This window comes from Lissotriton helveticus, chromosome 3_1 (assembly GCF_964261635.1).
Source record: "Lissotriton helveticus chromosome 3_1, aLisHel1.1, whole genome shotgun sequence".
In the NCBI taxonomy this organism is placed as follows: domain Eukaryota; kingdom Metazoa; phylum Chordata; class Amphibia; order Caudata; family Salamandridae; genus Lissotriton; species Lissotriton helveticus.
This window is the reverse complement of record NC_136061.1, coordinates 798,586,196-798,608,215: the sequence shown is the minus strand read 5'-3', so window position 1 is coordinate 798,608,215 and position 22,020 is coordinate 798,586,196. Positions and strand designations below refer to the sequence as shown.

The 22,020-nt window shown below is 43.8% G+C and overlaps 1 protein-coding gene across 2 annotated transcripts in view; it reads left to right on the top strand.

The window, feature by feature from the left end:
• Positions 1–22,020, top strand: part of PIK3C2A (phosphatidylinositol-4-phosphate 3-kinase catalytic subunit type 2 alpha) — a 1,158,716-nt gene that overhangs the window by 863,603 nt on the left and 273,093 nt on the right. For both annotated transcript variants that reach the window (XM_078681042.1, XM_078681043.1), the window contains 2 exons: positions 14,948–15,084; positions 16,491–16,660. In XM_078681042.1, the coding sequence (XP_078537168.1) occupies positions 14,948–15,084; positions 16,491–16,660 (307 nt within the window). The remainder of the gene's footprint in view (positions 1–14,947; positions 15,085–16,490; positions 16,661–22,020) is intronic.

The window sequence follows — 22,020 nt, the reverse complement described above, 5'->3', positions numbered from 1 at the left end:
CCAGACAAAGGTGCGCCAGGAAGTTTTGAGTGCATAATAGAACTTTTTGTAGCACCAGTATCCAGCAGAAATGGCTCTGACACTCCTGAGGTAATTACCTCGACATAAGGTCCATCCTGGTCTACTGGAACTGAAACAACTCCCTCTCTTTGTCCATGGCTGTCCTAGCAATCGTTACCCTCATTGTCGTGTTCGGTGTAATAGTCGTCAGCATAGTACTGAGCTGACCTAGACGATGCATTATTCTGTTGGTCAAAGCTATTCATGGAGTTCTGAGGCGGAAAAGAAACTGTGTTCTGGGAGAAATTTCCACAGCCCCTACCTCTGGGGGCATGTTGAACACCTCTCCCTCTTACACCTGAAACACCGTTTAAGCGTCGCGCAAGAGCCGGACAATTACTCTTAAAATTACCCTCTTCCTTGCAATACGCACATTGATTCGGGCCATACGAAACACGCTGGTGGGAAGACTCGTTTCCTTACGCGTCTCTAGAATACTGCTTATTCTGTTGATAGTTGGGCTGGCTAGCCATACGAGGCGGATAGGCCTGTTGGAGAAGAACTTTAGTTTTTAAATCTTTCGTCTTTTTGTCTGCCTTGTCTAGCTCGTCTTTGCGCCTGTTTTCGTAGTACTGAGCTGTTGCTAGAATCTGCGCTGACGTAGAGACAGCCCAAGCACTCTCTGAATCTTTTAGTTTAGCACACAGTTCGGGAAGCAAATTGTGTACAAACTTGTCTACAAACAATCTTTGGCCACCCTCGGTAGCCATATCCTGACCACTATGGTCAGTGAAAGTTTCCTCAAATCTCGTGAAAAAGTCAGACACATTCTCGTCTTTCTTCTGCTTGCACGCGGATAGCTTGTCCCAGTTTACGCGTACTTCAGGCATAATTGTCTTCATGTACGCAATAATTCTACCGGGAAGTTCAGCTATTAACGGCTCAGGCTTGAAACCACCGACTTGTCTAGCATCTGTAGTCGCAATGTTCGCCCACGAGTCACCTAATTCTTGGTCATGATCCGTATGACGTATCTTACTCCATAAAGGATGTGGAACAACGTTCCCAAACAACATGTCTATATCCGCTAAATTCATTATACATGAGCTTGCGGTTTGGGACAACTCCTTATAATACCCAGTCGGGTTTTTACGGGGATCGGGTAGTGTCTGCTTGAGTGCTAAAACTTCGGATCTTTTCCAGGGGACATGTACCCATACACGCTGGAAATGAGGCAGAACCGGTGGAACTGCAGTTGCGTCACCTTCCCTCCAGACCGGAGGAACCTCTCTCATGGGGTACTGTCTCGCTCTTTTCCTACTAGATGTACCACTGTCAGAGGATGACCCAGAATTACCACCCGTACTTCTATGTGATAATAATATCTCAACTGCTTTTTCAACGTCGGGACCAACTATCATACCCTCCCCAAATTTAAATCGTACACTACACAACTCTTGCTCGTTGGTCTTCTGACCATTATCTACCAAATCCTCACACAGGAAAACACACATCTGCTCAAAGACGTATCTTTGCGTTGGTTCATCCCATTGACGGAAAACGTTCATGACAGACTCTACATCATATCTTGCTGTGTCCATAGCCCCATTTCGTGCTAACTTATTCAATGATTTCCTTTCCTGATAATCGGGCATTTGGCTTCGTAATTGTCTTCGTTCCGTGTTAGGGGTCGTTTTAGGCGACCGAAAAAGTGGTGAAGGAAAGTTAGTAACAATGCTGGCCATTTTATGCCAGACGGAAGGTGAAAGTGGAGGAATAACTGGCGGTAGAACAGAGTCACGCAAAGTAGAAATGTTCGTAGAACCAGTATCAGAGAGACTGAAAGGTGTGCTAGGCGAAATTTTAGAAGGAACAGTAGGAGAAGTAGATGTGATCGGTGAGCCTTGAGGAGGCTGCGCCAGAGAAACAGGAGCCAGCTGAAGAGTAGCCGGTGAGTGCGGTAAAGGAGCCTGTATGACAGCTACCAGAGGTGCAACTAAAGGTTGCGGAGGTGCTGTGGCATTTTGTGCATAGGGTGGTGGCGAACTTAGCAAATGAGCCATTAATGGATCTTTCTCACGCTCTTTTACTGTCTCTCGCTGAAGAGATGGCAAAACGGGATAGCATTTATCTATTGCCATTTTACGTTGCCTGTGCAACTGCTCACTTATTTGATCCTCTTCGTTGTCTTTAAATTTTATCGCGGCTGGCATTACTGAAATACCTCTTTCCCTCTTATTCTTCTTTTCTAATTTAATTTCCTTCTGTTTGGCCTCTTTACGCCATAAGCGGAAAGAGTCAAACATCGCCGGTCGGGCTTTCTTCTTGAATAGTTTGACCTCTAGGTTATCTAAAACTTCTGAGTCGAAACTACCATATTGGGGCCATTTTAAAACACCATCCTTGCGGGTGTATTTTATCCATACTTCGTTATATGTTATAGGACCTACGCCGTGCTTTACATAGAGCTCATACGTTGGAGTTCCAATTGGAGGAACCGGACAAGATTCCTCTAATCGGGAGTCTTTACTACAACCAAGACAAAACAAGTTTCCAAGTCTGCTAAAACCAGGCATCTTCGCTCACTAGCCTAGCTTCAAACTTCAAAGGATTATCTGTTACGATATATCTCGTGAATACACGAGTCCTTCGGCTTTGGGGCTTGCAAGTACCAAATCAAAGCGTATCTCAAGGATACCAAAAACTAAGGACAAACTAAGGACTGGGAGACGCTCCACTTATACTTAACTGAAGTATTTGAAGATCTGTGACGTCGCTAGAAGACTCGTCTATCGTTTCGCTCTACCAAGGATCACTGGGTCCAAAACAAGGCGATAGTCAGGGCAGCAGTCCTTCGTAGCCGTCGGGACGCGGGGAACCTCGCAGCAAAGACCTTCGGAACCACGTCGACATACAGGGGTCGCTGAAGTGGCTGACCGTCCTCCGGAATTTTCACACGAAGCTCCTCACGAACATCTGGCTTGGGCCGTCACCGCTTGATATCGCCCCGAGTTGGGCGCCAACTGAGGTGCCGGGTTTTTAGGAACCCGGTGGTGCCATGGGGTAGCACCCGAGGACCTCTGAGTTCTCCCTTGTTCCGGACCACAGAAACACGGAGTCTTCTAGTTACCGTCAAAGATCAAGTTTTATTGGTAGCTACCAAGTAACACGTGTCCCAGAAGTACACCACACGGAGAGTAGGTTCTTGGGAGACTGTTCGTTTTTACAGAACCAGCCGTCTCCTTATATACGAAAATAATAGCTGCAAGCAAGAATTCCTGTGTTTATGATATGGCTATACACATATTTCTACAATAATACAAAGAGCAAAGTCATGTAAGCAAGCCCATATTTTAGATGTCCAGTTCGTTGATAGATTACCCAGTTAGGCCTGGAACTCCCATCAGATATCGATGAAACCTCAATAAAGAAAGGTACAACCCAGTCATAAAACTGGCCATAAACAAGGAATGTGGACAGGTGCATGTTTGCAGAAAGCATGGTCTGTATGTAGTGAATGGTTTGTGGAATGTTATGTATTGATGCTATCGTATTCGGCCACTGGGCAAGGAGCTGCCCAAACAGGTTTGGCCGAAGACAGTGGAGTCAGTTGGGACAGGTCAGGGGGAAGTCACGAAAGGTGGACGTGTCCTTTTCGATCAAGCTCGGCCTTTAATTGACTTATCATGAGGGCAAGATGCAAGATGGATGCCGTTCACAAAATGGAGTTTAAGGGATGGGACGGAAACTACGATTTTGGGGTGTTGGCAACCCTCGATTGTGACGCAAATACATAGGAATGATGTCCTAATTATTATCGGTTCATAGATACCAAAATCGTCTTGGTACGTTGAGGTTTTGTGACACGGGTATTGGACCTCGATATCGGGAAGACAACAGGGTCCGGATTTTTGAGAACCACAGCCAGGGCATTTCCCTGATCTTGAACCACCCGGGCAAAATCCTTGAGTGCCAGGTCAGACAACCTCCAAAAACAAGGTGCTAGAATAAATGCTTGAATCTCAGCAACTGGCAATCCCTCTGGCTGTATTTCAGTCTATTTGTTTTTGCCCAGTGAGCCATAACAGTCCAGCCCAAACTACAAGGCTTGGTCCCCTCCGGATGGTAACACAAGCAATCCCACAACTGTTTTGACCTAATTAAGTCTCACCAAAAAAGGTATAACTTGAGTCCTATGACACAGTGAGCAGAGGACCCACTTCTGAGCGAATGTATGATGTTACTCCGCCATCCATTACCCCGCAGTAGGTTACAACTTGGATGTTACATTGTCCACGTTGTTCCCACGCATGGCTTTACATTTAAAATCCAACACATTCCCTGGTGTTGCGCGCCATCTAGCGCAAGTCGTAGAAACGACTTGCGATTTAATGTCATGCGTGGTAACAACACTGACAATGTAACGTCCGCGTTGTAACCTATCTGCATGGTATTGCCAGTGTTGTAAACGCTGTTTCCCCTTCTGAGCACACCCGTCACACCCAGGGTGTCTACTGCGGAAACAAAAGGTGATGGATGGAATACAGATGAGCTAAGCAGACATCGTCTGGCAGATCATGTGTGTTGTTTGCATCCCGAGGTGGCACAGCACCTTCCAACAGTGGGTAGAACCCTGGCTAGATCCTTTCACTACCGTAAAAAATGTGCAATGTTGAAAGATTGTTTGTTCGAGTTCTGCAAGAATACTTGTTAGGAGATGCTTTCTAGCTAGAATGTAACATTGGGACTCCTATACGACTTACCACACCTGTCTGTCCTGCCTTGAGTTCTGTAAAACATCATCATCGACCAGGACTATGTCATCCTTCTGACTTGTAATGGGACAGGAGAGTGTGGTACCTAGAACTTATGAGCATCTGTCTTCTGATCAGTCTACCTTTTCAGGAACATCTTCCGTTGCTGCATCAGGTGATCCACGACCGAATCTGCACAATCTATACTTAGCCACCACAACTAACAGCATTTGATCTGCGCCTGATGAGGTATTTATTTTCCTTGCTGCCAGGTGCCCTTCCACAAGATAAATCTATGCCGGGTACTGGAACAAATTTGTGGCCTGGTGCGGTAAAAAACTGAGCCTTTACAAGCAAAGCTGTTGGACATTCTTTTGTTTGTTTTATCTTTGGCCTAGCACACCTTTGCATCTGGCACTATTAAAGGCTATTAGTCTTCCCTTTCAGTCGGTTTATGTTTACCAGACTAACCAGTACTTGTTCAATTCACCTGTGGTAATGAGATTTATCAAATGTCTGACACACGTTCCCGCCCAAGCCATCCTACATTGGGACCTTAACGTGGTCCTGTTACTCATGTGTATGCCTTTCGTGCGACGCATAATTACTTAGTGCATCTCTTGACTTCCAGAATTGTCTTCCTAATTGTGATTACGTCCAATTGTCAGGTGACCGAACTCCATGTACTCTGTGTAATTGCCACACACTGTCTTCATTCATGTTCTCCGGGAGCATTCTTGATGAGAGCTGTGACACATTTCACGTTAGGCAATCAATCACTCTACCACCGTTTTTGCTCCTCCTCACTTCTCCAAAGAGGAGGAGAGGCTCCATTAGCTTTAAGCTTTTACATTGATTGTAAAGAGCAGCACCATGTGGACGTTCAGTATTTTTGGGGGTGGGGGGTGGGGGTTCATGGTCGAAGAAAGAGAAAGCTGTAAAAAAGCGGACCCTGTTGAAGTGGATACTCTCCTGCATCAAGGTCTGTTATGCACTGGCCAAGAAGCAGTCCCTGCAGGTCTGAGAGCACATTTCACCAGGGCTAAGGCTGGAGCACTGCAGTGGCTCACGAATTCCCTGTCTTTGACATCTGCCAGACTGCCACATGTGCATCAGTACTTACATTCACAAAGCACTACTGTCTTGGCAGCCAAGTCTGGCGAGAAGGTCATTTTTGTCTGCTTGGTCCTGCAGGACTTTATGGTCCACTTCACAGACCCTCCACCTTGGGAGGTACTGCTTTGGTATTTATTCTAAAGGTGAGGAGTCTGTTGTTAAAATATCCATTAGAAGAAGTTACTCAACTTCAGTAACACTCTTTTTGGTACTGATACTCCATCTAACTGTAGATTCCTCACTGCTCTCTCTCCTCCCCGTTCTGTGGAGTGGCGTCATCTAAACTCCTAAAAACAAGTTTGAAGTCTGTGAACAGTGCACTGGTACCAACAATTGCTCATACTCTGTCTGTGGTTGCAGAAAGGCAAAAACAAGAAACTTATGTCAGCACTCAAGTGTGTCTCACTTACATGTGGCTCCACTCAGTTACTTTCGGAGCAGCACGGAGCCAATACAGAGATGCACAATGCCACTTAGCAGCAGTTCTGGGTATCACACTCTACTGGTCCGATCCAGCAGTAATAGGAGGATTGGACCAGGTTATTCCTTATCTTTTTCAGAACTTGAGGCAGCCGGTTAGGAGTCCCAAGCACCACTGTAACTTGAATGCTTCTCCTAGAGAGGTCCTTCATGGAATTTCCAGCACACAAAAGGGTTGATACTACATGTTATTGATGGTGGTGAAAAGATCCAATCAGATCTCATTTTAGCAAGAGGGCCTGTGCCACCTTCGAAAGTATTTGCCATTCTCAATCTGCTAAGTGCTGTCTGTTAAGCTCGTCTGCTCTGGCATGTGATTCACAATGAGGGAAGTGCCCTGATTCCTCAGCTGACTCCAGAGGTGAAGAGCCCTCCAACACAGGACCCACTGCTCCATACCACCGTGCTTGTTGCAGTACCAAACAGCAGTGGTGATGTTGTTTGTAAGGACCTGTAGTAGCCTCCCTATGACAGATGCCAGGTGGTCTTCCACGCCAAGCTTTTGGGCGACAACTCCAACAGATTGATGTGGAGTCCATTAATCTTCAATTCTCCCTGATGACCTCCCCAGTCAATCAGTAACACATTCGTCACCACAGTCTGCACTGGATGGGCAGGGAGAGGGAGCTGTGCTGGGCCAATTTATTTATTTATTTATGCGTTTTTATATAGCGCAGACTTTACCCGAAGGTGTCAGACCGCTTCACAATAGGAACAGAACTGATTCAAGAGAACATTACAAGTGAACAAATTACAAAAGCAAAAGTTACATTACATGAGGCAAAAGTGACAATCGTGAGCAAACTTAATACAAGAGGTAGCAAACGGTGCAAAACAGGAGGAAAAAGTGACTTGTGCAGGTTACAAAAAGCGTACAAAGTACAAGTAGAGGTATAATACTGCAATAAATGGAGGACACTGAAACACAAGAGCAAACGTTACGTAGGCAATGGTGGCACTTGTGCAAGTATCGAAAGCAAACAGAAAGTAAGAGGTAGCAAACAGTGTGTTACAAGAGAAAAGTGACGTGCGCATGTTACAAAAGAGCACCAAACACAGGTAAAAGGGTAGTACTGCAATAAATGGCAGTCTCTCAAACCACAAGAACACACTGGGAAGGCACTTCCATAGTCATGGAGAATAGAGATTTTCTACACTAAAAGGTCTTCATTCAGATAATAGAGAGGGCATGAATTAACTTTGGAAGTGTCTTTGAATAAGGAGAACTTTGAGGCCAGTTTTGAAGGCCTGGGAGGAGGTGGTGGTCCGGAGCTGAGGCAGAAGTGAGTTCCAGATTCTCACTGCGTTGCCTGAAAAGGATTGGGCCATCGATCTTTCCTTCTTGAAAGTGGGAGGTTCAAGCAATAGAATTTCCGCATTTCGTGATGGTCTAGAGCCTCCAGAGAGTTTCAGTTTATTAGCCAGATAGCGAGGAGAGGAGGAGTGCAAGGCTTTGTGGGTGATGCAGGCAGTCTTGTAAATAGATCTTGCCTCGATGGGAAGCTAGCGGAGGGTGGATACCATGGGTGTGATGTGGTCGCTTCTTTTGGCCCCATAAATGAAACGAGCTGCTGAATGGAGAACAGACTTAAGGGGGGACATGTGGGATTTGGGGAGGCCAGTAAGAAGAGAATTGCAGTAGTCCAGTCTGGAGAGGACCAGCGATTGGACCAGGATTTTAAGGTCATGCTCAGGGAAGAAGCGACGAATCCCCCAAAGAAGGAGCAGTTGATATCGAGCAGACTTTGCAATTGAATTAATGTGGGAGATTAGGTTGAGTTTTGTGTCGAGTATGACACCAAGGGATTTTGCGCTGTCGACAATGATGGGTTTATTGTTCAGTAGATTCATCTGGTCCATCCATGATTGAACCGGGGGAGGAGAAAGTGAGGAGGGGGAATTCCGTTTTGGAGGGATTCAGAATCAGTTGATGTGTTGATATCCAGTTTTGAATGGAGTCCAGAGTGGACCTTAGGATGGAGAGATTGTGAGTGGAGGCAACCTTGAGGTAGATTTGAGTGTCGTCTGCGTAGAGATGATAGTGGACCCCGGATTTACTTAGGAGATTTCCCAGTGGTTCCAAATAGAGATTGAACAATGTGGGTGCAAGTATAGAGCCTTGAGGAACACCTTGACCCACCGCCAAAGGAAATGAAAGACTGTCCGCTATTTTGATCATTTGGGATCTATCAGAGAGGAAGGAAGCAAACCATTTAAGCACAGTGCCCTCCATGCCCATTCTCTGTTGAAGAGTGTTGAGGAGGGTGTTGTGATTGACAGTGTCAAAGGCTGCAGAAAGGTCAAGGAGAATTAGAAGACAAGACCCCCCGAATCGAGTATCTGCAGCGCGTCATCAATCACTTGCAGCAGGGCTGTTTCAGTGCTGCAGTTTTGGATGAAGCCGGACTGAAAATTGTCAAGAAGATTATTGTCCTTGATATGACGAGAGAGCTGTTTCGCAACACATCTTTCTGTGATCGTCGCAAGAAAGGGTAGGTTAGTGATGGGATGGAAGTTGTTGAGATCATTCGCATCAGCAGTTTTTAAAGCAGAGGGGTGACCCGCCCAGTTTTGAAGGGAACAGGAAGGCAGCTTTGACAGAGAGAGAGGTTGACCAGAGTGGTCCAATAGGGAAGAGAATGGGTATAGAAGTCAGTGGCAATAGCACTGGGGATGGGGTCAAGAGTATGGTTGGAGGGCTTTGTTTCGAGGATGCACTTGAGGAGGACATCTTCAGAGATGGGGGTCGAAGTTCTGCCAAATGGTTAGTGATTTGCGCTCCTCTGGAAGGGTAGGATGAGCGACCTGATCCACAAGTGATTTCACTTTTTCGTCAAAGAATACAGCGAAATCCGCGGCTTTCTTTGAATAATCCTCTAACTTGTAGGTTGGGGGAGAGCAGTTAGTATTCTTGATGAGATAAAAAAGTTTTTGGGGTCTATTTTTGGCTGAGACAAGGAGGGTTCTGAAGTGTGATGCTTTCCCAAGGAAGATGTGCTTGTGGTACTTGGATCTTGCTGAGCGAAGCGTGGCCAAATTATCGGTGGAGGGCGCTTGCCTCCATTGTTTCTCCAGGAGTCTTAGGTGCTTCCTTTCTTCATAGAGGGATTTGTTGAACCAAGGTGCTGAGGGAATGGTTTTTTCTTTTTGCTTTGGAGAGGAGCGACGTTATTAATTTCAACTGCAAGGACTGAGAGGCATTGGGAGGTGAGAACGTCAACATCTAGGTTTGGGTCTAGCCTTGGAAGTGAGAACAAAGCTGATTCACAGAGGGAGACGGTGTCAATATGTTTAGTGTCAGGACACCAGGAGGTAGCCCTCTTAGGTTGGCCAAGAGTTATAGAGTGTGCTAGGTGAAGAGAGAATGGGATGAGGAGGTGGTCAGACAAGTCTACGTGAATAGGGGTAGCGATAGAAAGCATGCCTGCTTTAAAAATAACAAGGTCTACGAATGAGCCCTTAGAGAGTGTTGATTCTGTGCAGTGTTGGATAAGATCGTTTGTAGAAAGGAAGGTGGCCAGAAAGTTCGCGGAAGAGTCTTGCAGTTGCAATTGCAATTGCAATCAAGCAGCCACCATTATAGGTATTTTGCAGTCTCTGTGAAACCTGGATGGACACTAACAGGTTCACTTGGTGGTCAGACCACTGAGACCTCATATACCACTGCATAGCCCGCATATGCTACATATGATTTGATTTGATGAGCAGGATGCAAGGGTTCAATAGGTCAAGAATCTTCAGAACCACTCTCACCATGGCTGAAACATCAGATAGTCTGAATGTCTTGGACTAATGCTGGAGGGAAGGCACTGAATTGTACCGTTTCTAATATTGTTCCAGTGGAGGGCGCCTCTGCATAGGGAGCCTCTTCAAAGTAGTCATTTGTGACTTGGACACATTGATTGTAAAGCCCACTGATGTCACAAGGTTCACCATCACCTGACTTTGTACTATGACTGACAGCAGAAGGCCGCTTTCAACAGTCAGTTTTCAAGTTAGGGGAAAACTGGTATCGCCAAATTTTCCATTCTCCAAAAGCGTGCTGTGACCACTTCCATGAGGGGCACTGTGAGGCCAAAGGGGGCAAAGCACACTGAGAATGCTCTTTGCCTACTTCGAACTGCAGGTAATGCCTATGGGACTGCAGGAAGGGTACATAAAACTAGGTTCCTTCCAAGTCTAGGAAAATCATCCAGTCACCGGGATCCAAGGTGAACAGAACCTAGGCCTGTGTGAGGATCTTGGATCTGGTCTTCCACAGAAAGGCATGGATGTATGACGTTACCACGCATACTTTTAGCACGCATACCTTTACAACGCAATTTTTACAACGCAGGATCCATTACATCGAAGTACCATTACAACGCATTTTTTTACAACGCAAATACCTTTACAACGCATACCATTACAACGTAAGTATAGGTAAGTATATAATATTTTAAAAAATGTAAGTTATTAAATTAATATAGTTTCATTTAATATTTAATTTTATTTAATTTTATTTTAATGTAATTATTTTTAAAACCCAAACCTAGCCCTGAACCCAAAAAATACCCCTTTACCCAAAAACCCAAACCTACCCCTGAACCCTAAAAATACCCTTTTACTCAAAAACCCAAACCTACCCCTGAACCCTAAAAATACCCCTTTACCCAAAAACCCAAACCTACCCCTGAACCCTAAAAATACCCTTTTACCCAAAAACCCAAACCTACCCCTCAACCCTAAAAATACCCCTATACCCAAAAACCCAAACCTAGCCCTGAACCCTAAAAATACCCCTTTACCCAAAAACCCAAACCTAGCCCTGAACCCTAAAAATACCCCTTTACCCAAAAACCCAAACCTAGCCCTGAACCCTAAAAATACCCCTTTACCCAAAAACCCAAACCTAGCTCTGAACCCTAAAAATACCCTTTTACCCAAAAACCCAAACCTAGTCCTGAACCCTAAAAATACCCCTTTACCCAAAAACCCAAACCTAGCCCTGAACCCTAAAAATACCCCTTTACCCAAAAACCCAATCCTATAACATTTTTAATATAATTATATACTTACCTATACTTAAGTTGTAATGGTATGCATTGTAAAGGTATTTGCGTTGTAAAAAAATGCGTTGTAATGGTACTTCGTTGTAATGGATCCTGCGTTGTAAAAGTTGCGTTGTAAAAGTAGTCCGTTGTAAAAGTAGTCCGTTGTAAAAGTTGCGTTGTAACGGTTGTTTACCAAAGGCATTCATAGAGCAGAGATCTAAGGCATCCATCCTTTTCTGACACCAGGAAGTAGCAAAAGTTAAAACAGCCCCTATTTCTGAGTTGGGTTCCTTCTCTACTATGGTCTGGTTGCCCAGGAGAGTCTGCAGTTCTTGCAATAAGATGGCCTGGTGCTCCTCTAAAAGTTGCTCTGACATGGGTGTACGATGTAGTAGATTGGACATGAATGGCAGGGTAGATCCCAGTTGACCAATATGAATGTTCTATTTTCCCACTCTTTGAGTTGGTGTCTGATCCTGCCTTCAACAGGGTAGTCTTGTACCACTAAGGACAAAGTAAGGTGGTTTGAGGCTGATGCCGCAGGGATGGGGCGCCTGTTGCTGAGACCCTTGGTGGTACCTATATGCCAAACCTCTGGAGAGCTCCCAAAAGAGATGAAACTGCTGAGTTTGGGTTGAGAATCTCAAGTAACGTGCCATGGCCTGGCTCGCTTTGTAGTGTTCCGGAGCAGAAACCTCCTTTTTGATTAATAGGGAAGATCAGTCAAAATGCATATCCATAAGGGATACCTGCATTTCCCCTGCAAAATATTTGAATCTCATCCGTGCATGAGTATGAGACACCACACCAGTGCCAGATGCTCTGCCCAGTCTATCAGTGGTATGTATACCAGATTGAATTCCATATTTGGCTGCATCCTTGCCATCTGGATAGATTGAGCCACGAAGGCCTGAAATTCTTGGTATTGACCGATCTTGGGGCTAGGTAGGCCGATAAAAAATATCTGTTCCCTGAATGCCTTAATTCACTTTGACTCTCTGTCCAGAGGTGTGGTAGGGAGTGGATTGATTTTTGCCTTGGTGGTGGAAGTTTATACCATCAGCCTGTGGCTTCTACCTACCTACCTGCCTGTTCACCGGTGGAAAAGAACAATGATTAGACCATTAATGTGTAGGTCAGTGCCGTTGTAACAGTTCAGAGGAAGCCTGTCCATCCTACAAAACCTCTGTAAGCACAGGTCTGAACTCCAACAGAAGAAAGCTGTAAGTTAACTCCTCTGCTGCACGTCTTATCACCATAGCTAAAGAAACAATATCTTCTGTTGTTGGTCCGTGTGGTGTGACGAACCCACGATCAGGGGTTGTGTCCAACCCACTGGCCTCATATAAATCAATATACAGATTGTCATCACCATAGTTGGGGGAGTATACTGTCCCCATCATCTCCCTGGTCATCTTCGAAGGCTCGCTGACTTTGATCAGAGTCGAAAATGTGGTGGAGCACAATGGTACCCCCATGGTAAAGGCAGTGTCTTGTCTGAATCGCATCACACAGTGACCTCATGACCACAATGAGTTAGGGCTCAGAATCAGCCACTGAAATCAATAATGAATCCTCCTCCGATACCTCTGGCATTGGGACTTGTGATGATTTTGAAGAAACCAGTGTGGATTTTGACACTGGTGTGTATGTCTGCTCCAAAGAAGTTGAATAACCAGGGAGTGGTGCGCAGGGCTCAGACTGCACTGAGGATGGATCCACTGGTGCTAACCCACCAGCTGGGCTTTGTGGATCCTTTGGGCCTAAAGACACACTAGAGGGTGCCAGAGATTTGCAACACAGTCTCTCGGAAGACCTTGATCTGCTGCAACATATCCGATAGCCCAGGGAGTTGTGGGTGCAAAGGGATCAATTGCAGAATTGGCTCCTCAGGAGTTTGAGAGCTAGACCAAGAGGTACCTTGATGTCCTTGCTACTTCTGCATCAGATTCCATCCAGATTTTAATTACTAAAAGGAGCTGTCACAGGGAAGACCTCAAGAGTAGGAACAGGTCTGGGCCATTTATTTTGGGTGGTAGTGGGACTGGCGCAGGTTCTTCCTCCAACATTCAGTGAGGTACACCTTTACTTCACGATCTCTTTTAGGTTCATCAGGGCACACTCCTAGCAATACTTGGAGTCGTGCCCTGAACCCAAACACCAAAGGCATACCTCATGCGTAATTTATTTCCTGTAGTCTTCAGAGGGGACATAGTTCCCTTGTAGCTTTGGTTGAAAGAATGTTTTTGGATGAAAAGCACTTGTCAACAAATGAGGAAACAGTGAGACCAGAGCTCCAGTTGTGCATACGAGAGCGTGGAATAATGTAACCTGGCATGTAGGAACAATGCTGTTTAAAACGTCTGGATCCAGTCTGACTCCTACAAGTATTCCTAAGGTGAGGAATCTGCAGTTGGAAGTATCCATCAGAAACTTAAAAAGTTAGTTGCCTGTTTCTCTTTTTCCCCTCTTATATACACTATTTATTTTTCAACGTTCAGTTCCTTTTTGGAAGGCCTTGACCGATCTACACAAACAACTCATTGAAATGAGAATTTAGGGTTTTTTAGCATCCCAATTTTTTTACACTTGCTTCCCTACCAAATTGCAAATGGGTAGAAATTACAAAAATACATTCTATTCAAATACAACTTAGAACTGCAAAAGATCTGCAGTGGTGGTTAACAAAACACATTTGGGTCAGCGGCAGACCCCTCTCCCTACCCCCAACCATATTTGACAGTAGTGACAGATACATCACTCCGAGGATGGGGCGGCCAGCTGGGAGAGGTGAAGATTGAAGCCCTCTGGTTTCCGGCAGAATCCAGACTCCACATCGATCTACTGAAGTGCCAGGCGATCCGGCTAGCATTGAAAGCCTTTCTTTTACTCCGTTTAACAAAGGCTACTGTAGGTGTTCACGGACAACACTACTGTCATGTGGTACTGCAACAATCGGGCGAGGTGGGGTCATGGACCATTTGTCAAGGGGCCCTGTGTCACTGGACATTGCTGGAATGTTAGCAATATCCAGAGACCATGGGGCAGATTTCTTGACTCATTAGTAGTGATCATCTGGAGCTACCATGACAGTCCTCTCACTTCTGGTACTGCATGATAAACAGCTGTAGAAGAGAGGTTTAGCAAACAGAAGGCAAGGAATGTGGCATTTTTAGGTTTCCATTTTTTTAAACTGAAATTGGCATTATCTCTGCTCTGAGGTTTTGGAAATATCAACAATGTCATCATTACTGCTTTTAAACCATGCTATACATTGAGTTATTTTACCTAATAATATATATTGTATTACATTTTTTAAATGTGATATCACAGGAATGATTTGTAATTGAATTTATGATGGCTTCTACCATTCTGTGCATGTAAATTGTAGAATCACTCTACAATGTCATATGTATACTTAGATCACTATTCAAACCCATACTATCATCAATCCATCTTTGTTGGTTCATGCATTAGTAACGTATCCCATGCTGCTCTTCATTGTCAGTATGTACAGTACTTCTTATAGTTTAAAAAAACAAATGTACATTGTTTTTCTTTAAGGGATGGTGGAGTTAGTTCTTTCTTCAGAAACACTTCGAAAAATTCAAGTGGAATATGGAGTCACAGGATCATTTAAGGATAAGCCGCTTGCAGAGTGGTTAAGAAAGTATAACCCTTCAGATGAAGACTATGAAAAGGTATTAATTAGCTTAAAATAGTCCTGAAACAAGGCTGGCAATTTTGTAGTCTGTAAACGTACTAGCAGTACCTCAAATGCTACAGTTTCTTAAAACATCTAATTTTGTAGCCGTTTTACATCAATGGTCCTGATTTCTTGACCGTTTACGTTTTCAAGTGGCTTCACTCTCCACTCTGTTGCAACTCTTTCTTTTATGTCGACTCTTTGTCATACAAGGGTCCACAACATTCTCACCTGTCATTGGTGCACACTGTGCCTCCAACTATGGAAATGATAGTTGCATCACAAATTACTGTTAGGCAGGCCTTCGTTTGCAGCTGAACCACTATTGCCTAAGAAACACTTGTGTGATGCGAACAGCTGGCCTGAGGTAAACCAGCAAGAGAATTTCATAGTGAAGCATTCTAGAGATTGGAGCAAATTATTAACTTTTTTTGTAGCACCCAGTTTTAAAGGAAATGTAGGAACTAATTTCAGGTGGGGACATTGGCCAACTACCTGTTTGTAGAGGCAAAGAGAAGTTTCCTGACATGGAGATACAATCCACAACCTGGTATTATCCAGAAAGAAAACTGATGCTGTAATACTGTAGGCTGAATGAAGAATGGCCTGTGAACCAGGAAAGGCTTTTGTGCCATTAAGTGAAACTTATCATACAAGACCTCATGTGAGTAAGGTCCGTTCTTTCAGTGTGTACCAGTGAAGTAATGTTGCAGGACACCAGGGATCGCAGCCACAGCGGGGAAAGGGCAGGGGCTGAATAGAGAAGAAAACATCAGTAGTTCACTGGTTCCAGGCCAAGTAAAAAATCCTAAAATGACAGTGCCCTCCTTCATCATCTCCCTTAACTAACACATCACAACCCAATTTCTTAAGTAGCTCAGTTTTGAATTTGAGGTAACAAGTTATCTAACCTTTTCCCTAATCTTCCTTGTACTACATCAGTACTAGTTGTGCTGTACTGTGTGCATCCTCTCTACATTCAGCCTGACATTTGACGTAAACAGTTACTACCTAATTTTTTAATCTTCCAATCCCATAATTTGCAAATAACTTTAAAGAGGAGTACATTAGAGTAAGCAAAGGAAATCACTACCAACCTACCTCCATCAGCTCAGTTCTTCTGTTCTTGTAATCCAACAGGTTTTTAGAGCAAGGTGCTACATGGGAGTACTGCAAATTTTCTGGTTTGTACATTTTGTATCCCTACATATTCCTTTTCCTGTGCTTTCCTGGTCATTTGATTCCTAAAAGATAATTTCATGAATTGCTAGATCACAAGGCCACATGTAAATAATGCTTATATATTCATGTTAGGTTTTGCTAATTTGTTTACCTTTCTATTTCTACTTAAATATTGTGTGTACGTGAAATGCCATGTGTTAATTAACTTTCTCGTTGTAGGCATCAGAAAACTTCATCTATTCTTGTGCTGGATGTTGTGTAGCAACGTACGTACTGGGAATATGCGATCGCCACAATGACAATATAATGCTTCGAAACACTGGCCATATGTTTCATATTGATTTTGGCAAGTTTTTAGGTCATGCACAGATGTTTGGCAGCTTTAAAAGGTATGCGTAGTTTCTAAATGGAATCTGACCATGTTAACCTGTTTTTTTTTGTTTTTTGCAATGTTTCCCCATGGGTTTAACTTTCCACTGAAGAGGATTAAGATTTTGTTTAACTAACAGGCTTCAGTACAGTCCAGATAGCTTCAGGAATAATGTCATGCATTGTCACTGTCTGAAATGCTGTGGATTAGATATGACATGATCAAGTAGTATAGTTCATACAAATACGTGTGATTTGTTTTTCTTATGTGCCAAATTATTTACTCTTGTTTCACCTGTGTTACGAATTAGTTTGGTCTATCATCTTTTATGTTCATGCCCTAACAGGTTGTGCAGTCATCTTACAGTAGGGAAAGTTTATTTTTTTTAAATTTCCAAGCGTTTGAAAAATCATGGCCTTGTTTTAAAATGCAAGCAAGAGTCTCCCCATGACATTAAAGCCCAACTCGTCCATTTCTCCTTACCTTAGACGAGTTTCATGGCACTCGCAGCTCACTATTTTTGACTCACAACCTCCGTACTATACCAAGTCTATTATGCTCCAACTCTGTTAGAAAGTTGTTTACTTGTCACATACTTGTGTGACATTTTGCAATGTTTCTATTCATTGGTTGTAATAACCAGTTTGTCATACGTTTTCCTATATTATTTAGAGCTTCATATCATTCTACTACTGTTTCTATGTATTGTAAATGGCAGGTGTTGCTATTGCCAAATGTAATGGCTCTCTGTTAACAGATTTAGGTACAAGGTGAGTCGAGGATTCTGTGGGAGACGTGGGGGGGATTTAAACCTGTGACCTTTAGATCGCTAGAAATGTCAGTGAGAGCATTAACTCTTGAGGCACCTTTGTGGCCAAAGATAGCTGGCTTCCAGCAAGAGACTGCAGTAAAACATAGCAATCCATATGTACTGACTCTGGAAATAGATCTAATGAAATAGGTTAGCTTCAGTAAACCTTTAGGAGTGGAGAGCAGTACAAAATGGAGCAGTCTACACCAAAACTAATGTTGCATACAATGCCCCATTAGGGCGTACAACTCGGAGAATGTCTGTTTAGGTTTGAAGGCATTTACTAATAAATGAATGATCTGATAGACTTCTAGCCGCAGATTCCTTACCTTCAAATTACCCCCCTGAGGTGCCGGGTTTTTAGGAACCCGGTGGTGCCAGGGGGGTAACACCCGAAGACCTCTGAGTTCTCCCTTGTTCCGGACCACAGAAACACTGAGTCTTCTAGTCACGGTCAAAGATCAAGTTTTATTGGTAGCTACCAAGTAACACGTGTCCCAGAAGTACACCACACGGAGAGTAGGTTCTCGGGAGACTGTTCGTTTTTACAGAACCAGCCTTCTCCTTATATACAAGATATATGGCTCCAAGCAAGAATTCTTGAGTTTATGATATGGCTATACACATATTTCTACAATAATTCAAAGAGCGAAGTCATGTAAGCAAGCCCATATTTTAGATGTCCAGTTCGCTGATAGATTACCCAGTTAGATCTGGAACTCCCATCAGATATCGATGAAACACCAATAAAGAAAGGTACAACCCAGTCATAAAACTGGCCATAAACAAAGGAACGTGGACAGGTGCATGTTTGCAGAAAGCATGGTCTGTATGTAGTGAATGGTTTGTGGAATGTTATGTATTGATGCTATCGTATTCGGCCACTGGGCGAGGAGCTGCCCAAACAGGTTTGGCTTAAGGCAATGGAGTCAGTTGGGACAGGTCAGGGGGAAGTCAGGGAAGGTGGACGTGTCCCTTTTGATCAAGCTCGACCTTTAATTGACTTAACATGAGGGCAAGATGTAAGATGGATGCCGTTCACAAAATGGAGTCTAAGGGATTGGGACGGAAACTACGATTTTGGGGTGTTGGCAACCCTCGATTGTGACGCAAATACATAGGAATGATGTCCTAATTATTATCGGTTCATAGACCCCAAAATCGTCATGGTACGTTGAGGTTTTGTGACACGGGTATTGGACCTCGATACCGGGAAAACAACAGGGTCCAGATTTTCAGAACCACACCCCGGCATCAGAAATATTTTCTTGAGCACAGTAGGTGGTGCCATTCGGCTCTGCGTGACGTCAACCGTGCCAGAAGTGACCTGTGCAGTGCCAATGTAGGCACCACCTCAGCGTGCTGACGTCCGTTTCTTGTCGCAACTTTCCATGCCAGAAGCGCAAAGCCAGGAAGAACATTGACCACTAGTGTGGAAAACTAGGGCCCTGACAGGCAAAAGCCCTGTCCCTAGAAATCTGTTTGCAGAGTGGGGAGGACGGGTGGGTTGGTAAGGAATTTGCACCTATATTGGGTCTATACCAGATAAATTGGTAACGAAGTTACTCATCTGCTAGAGACTTCTAACTGCAGATTTCTTACCTTAGAATAGATACCCAAGCAATACCTCCCTGAAGGTGGGTCTACAAAACAATTTCAAACCAAAAAGTCCTACAGAACGGACAAAGTGCTGGTCCCGACGGGCCTAACTGTCCAGGCAGTAGTGTTTTGTGAACGCTTGCCGAGATGCCCACATTGCTAACTGGCAGATGTCAAGAACCAGGACTCTGTACGCTAATGCAGTGGTCGCAGCCTTTGCTCTGGTGGAATGAACATGCAAGCCCTCAGGGGGTTTCTTCTTGGCAAATGCATAGCAGATTTAAATGCAGACCACGATCAATTGGGCAATTGTCAGTTTCTGTGTCAAAGATTAGGGTTTTTAGTCAGGGTCAAGAGAAAGGGCACACAGCTAAGTATTGTCGCAATGTTATTTAGTATGTCCAATTAGTATTGTGAGGTGCAAAACAGGTTGAGGGGATGAGCCCTGTAACCCCTCAAAATAGTGTCAGCACGGGCTGACGCTATGTACAATGAAAAAACAGAAACCTATGCACACTCTAATAGGTAAGCAATGTTGTCATGGTAGACAATATAGAGAAAATGGAGACAAAGCGTTGCATTCATAAACAAAACAAGGATTTCTTGGAATCAATCATTAGATAGTGTGTCTTTAATGTTCATCAGAACCAGCCGACATGTGTTTCGTCGCGTGTGGGACAGTCTTCCCGCGACTCTTCAGGGCTGGTGGGGGGGGATACAAAGGGAGGTGATGGGGTACATAATGCTCACATATAGTAATCAAAGGTGTGTGACATTTCACCATACAATGGGAAAATGCCAAAGAAATTCACTGCACGCGTGATAAAACAACGGCGATATGAAGGTGGTTGAAAGATAGAAAGAACTACGTGGTGAATGAATAAATCGAAATCAGATGTGTCATGCGAGTGATCGAACAGGGAAGTGTTTGGGAATACAAGTGAGATAGCGAAAAACGATCTGAGAGATACACAGGGCGGGGGACATACTCCGAACGAAGCATATGAAACAATGGAAGGAGTGGCATGTACCGGAAAGCATGCACGTGTTGAAGAGTAATAGTGGACTAGAAAAATAACATACCGAAATATGAAGTATCGTAGGGAGAGTCTAGAAAAAGGTAAATATGCAGATTTAAAACTCTAACTATTCTCCTTAATGCTGGTAGTCCTACAATTAATGGTCAGGAGAAAAAAGCAAGTAGGGGGCGCTAGAGTGGGGGAAAAAAGGGGTGGGGGGTTTGATAACCAAGAGCTGAAAAGATGCTCACCGCTCCGTCGGTGATACTTCCGACCCGACAGGGCCCACCCAGGACTGTGTGAAGATGCTGTAGTAGGAGAATTCTATTATATAAAAAAAACAAAAGTAGAGCTAGCACAGTGAGCAGCTCTATCCAGAAACATCTATGCACCAGTGTAATATTCTAATAGTATCTAATAGTAAGCACAACATAACGTAACAAATGAAATCTTAATTATGACCATGAGTTACAATATTTTTTAGGCGATTAAAATAGGATTTTATTTTACGCAACGCCTAGCATCATCTACAGCATAACATGTCCAGTTCACCAAAGTACATGTTAGATTTCATATGTTACGTTAGGTTGTCATAACTATTAGATGCAATGGACAACAGTAACTGTTTCTTGACATCTCCCCTAGCAAGAGTAGGAACCCCTCTTTCCCGTTTCCTTCTATGTAAAACGCACCATCTCCAGTGCACTATGAATACTTGCAAAGACTTTACGGGCACCATGTCACATGGCTGTCTCTCCTGGTCTTCGAGAGTTTTTTTACAGTTTTTTTAAGTAAAACATTATAAATGAGTATTTCGTTATGTTTACAGCATGACTCAACAGTAATTAATATGGACGAAACACATCGTTCACCGAGTAATAATGTAAAAACCCTACAATGCCTATTAACACGTCTAATTATGTAATAGAATGAAATTTCTGTTGGCTACCAATTGAGACAACTTAGAATCTCTGTATGTAATTTTATGACCGCTATTTGCTGTAATATTCCAGCCAGTGCAATTTATTCGAATTAGGAATGACGGGTATAATACTATTTTGTCATGCATGATATTGTAATTGTCAGGTTTTCGTGTAGTTTTATCACTTATATAGAATGTCTATATAAGCGCTTATTATGTTTTCGTAATGTGTGGCCTCTGCGAGGTCAAATTCAGTTGGTCCTACTGTATTTAGCTGGAGATTCATCCAGAACGTACTTATAAGTGTCTCCCATAACTCTTCATATTGTTTGCAAAACTGATACAATGGCTGCCGGGCACGCTACACATGGTTACTGTGACACCGCCTCAGCATGTTGAATTACACTCTGCATGTGTTTGAGTATCACGTTAAACAAATTAAGGAACCTCGCTTGACATTTAGGTTCACCTTTTCTGACACTTTGCCCTCTTCATACTTCCACTAACTACGAATTGGACTTTCATTAGCTATTGCTACGTAACTTTCTACTTAACAAACCTTCGAGACGTAATTTCCGCTTTTTGGCCATACGTCAACCCCATGATTTCTGGGTTGTCATTCTAGCCTTTCACATCCGGGTTCTTCTCGCGCACTTGTGTTCTCCGTTATAAACACTTCCGGCGGAAGAGGTCGCTGTGACCACACCCGGGACACAGTGCGGAGAACGGTGATACAGATGTACCCGTCTGTCTTCAAAGTAAGTTTTAGGCTTTCTCTACCCGCGACACAACAGCCGTTATGTACGCCGCCACCACAGTGTAATTAGAAGTTACTTAGACGCTTACTTCTAATATTTCCCTAGGGCATTTCCGTCCTGATTACTACTGATTCTTCGTCTACACCGTTTCTCCGTGGAGACACTCACTTAACCTTGGAGTAAGTACATGCCACCTAACCTTTTATATTCACCACCATAGAACTGGTTCCAACGTGTCACTTACGCACAGCCAACAATGGCCGCTTATCT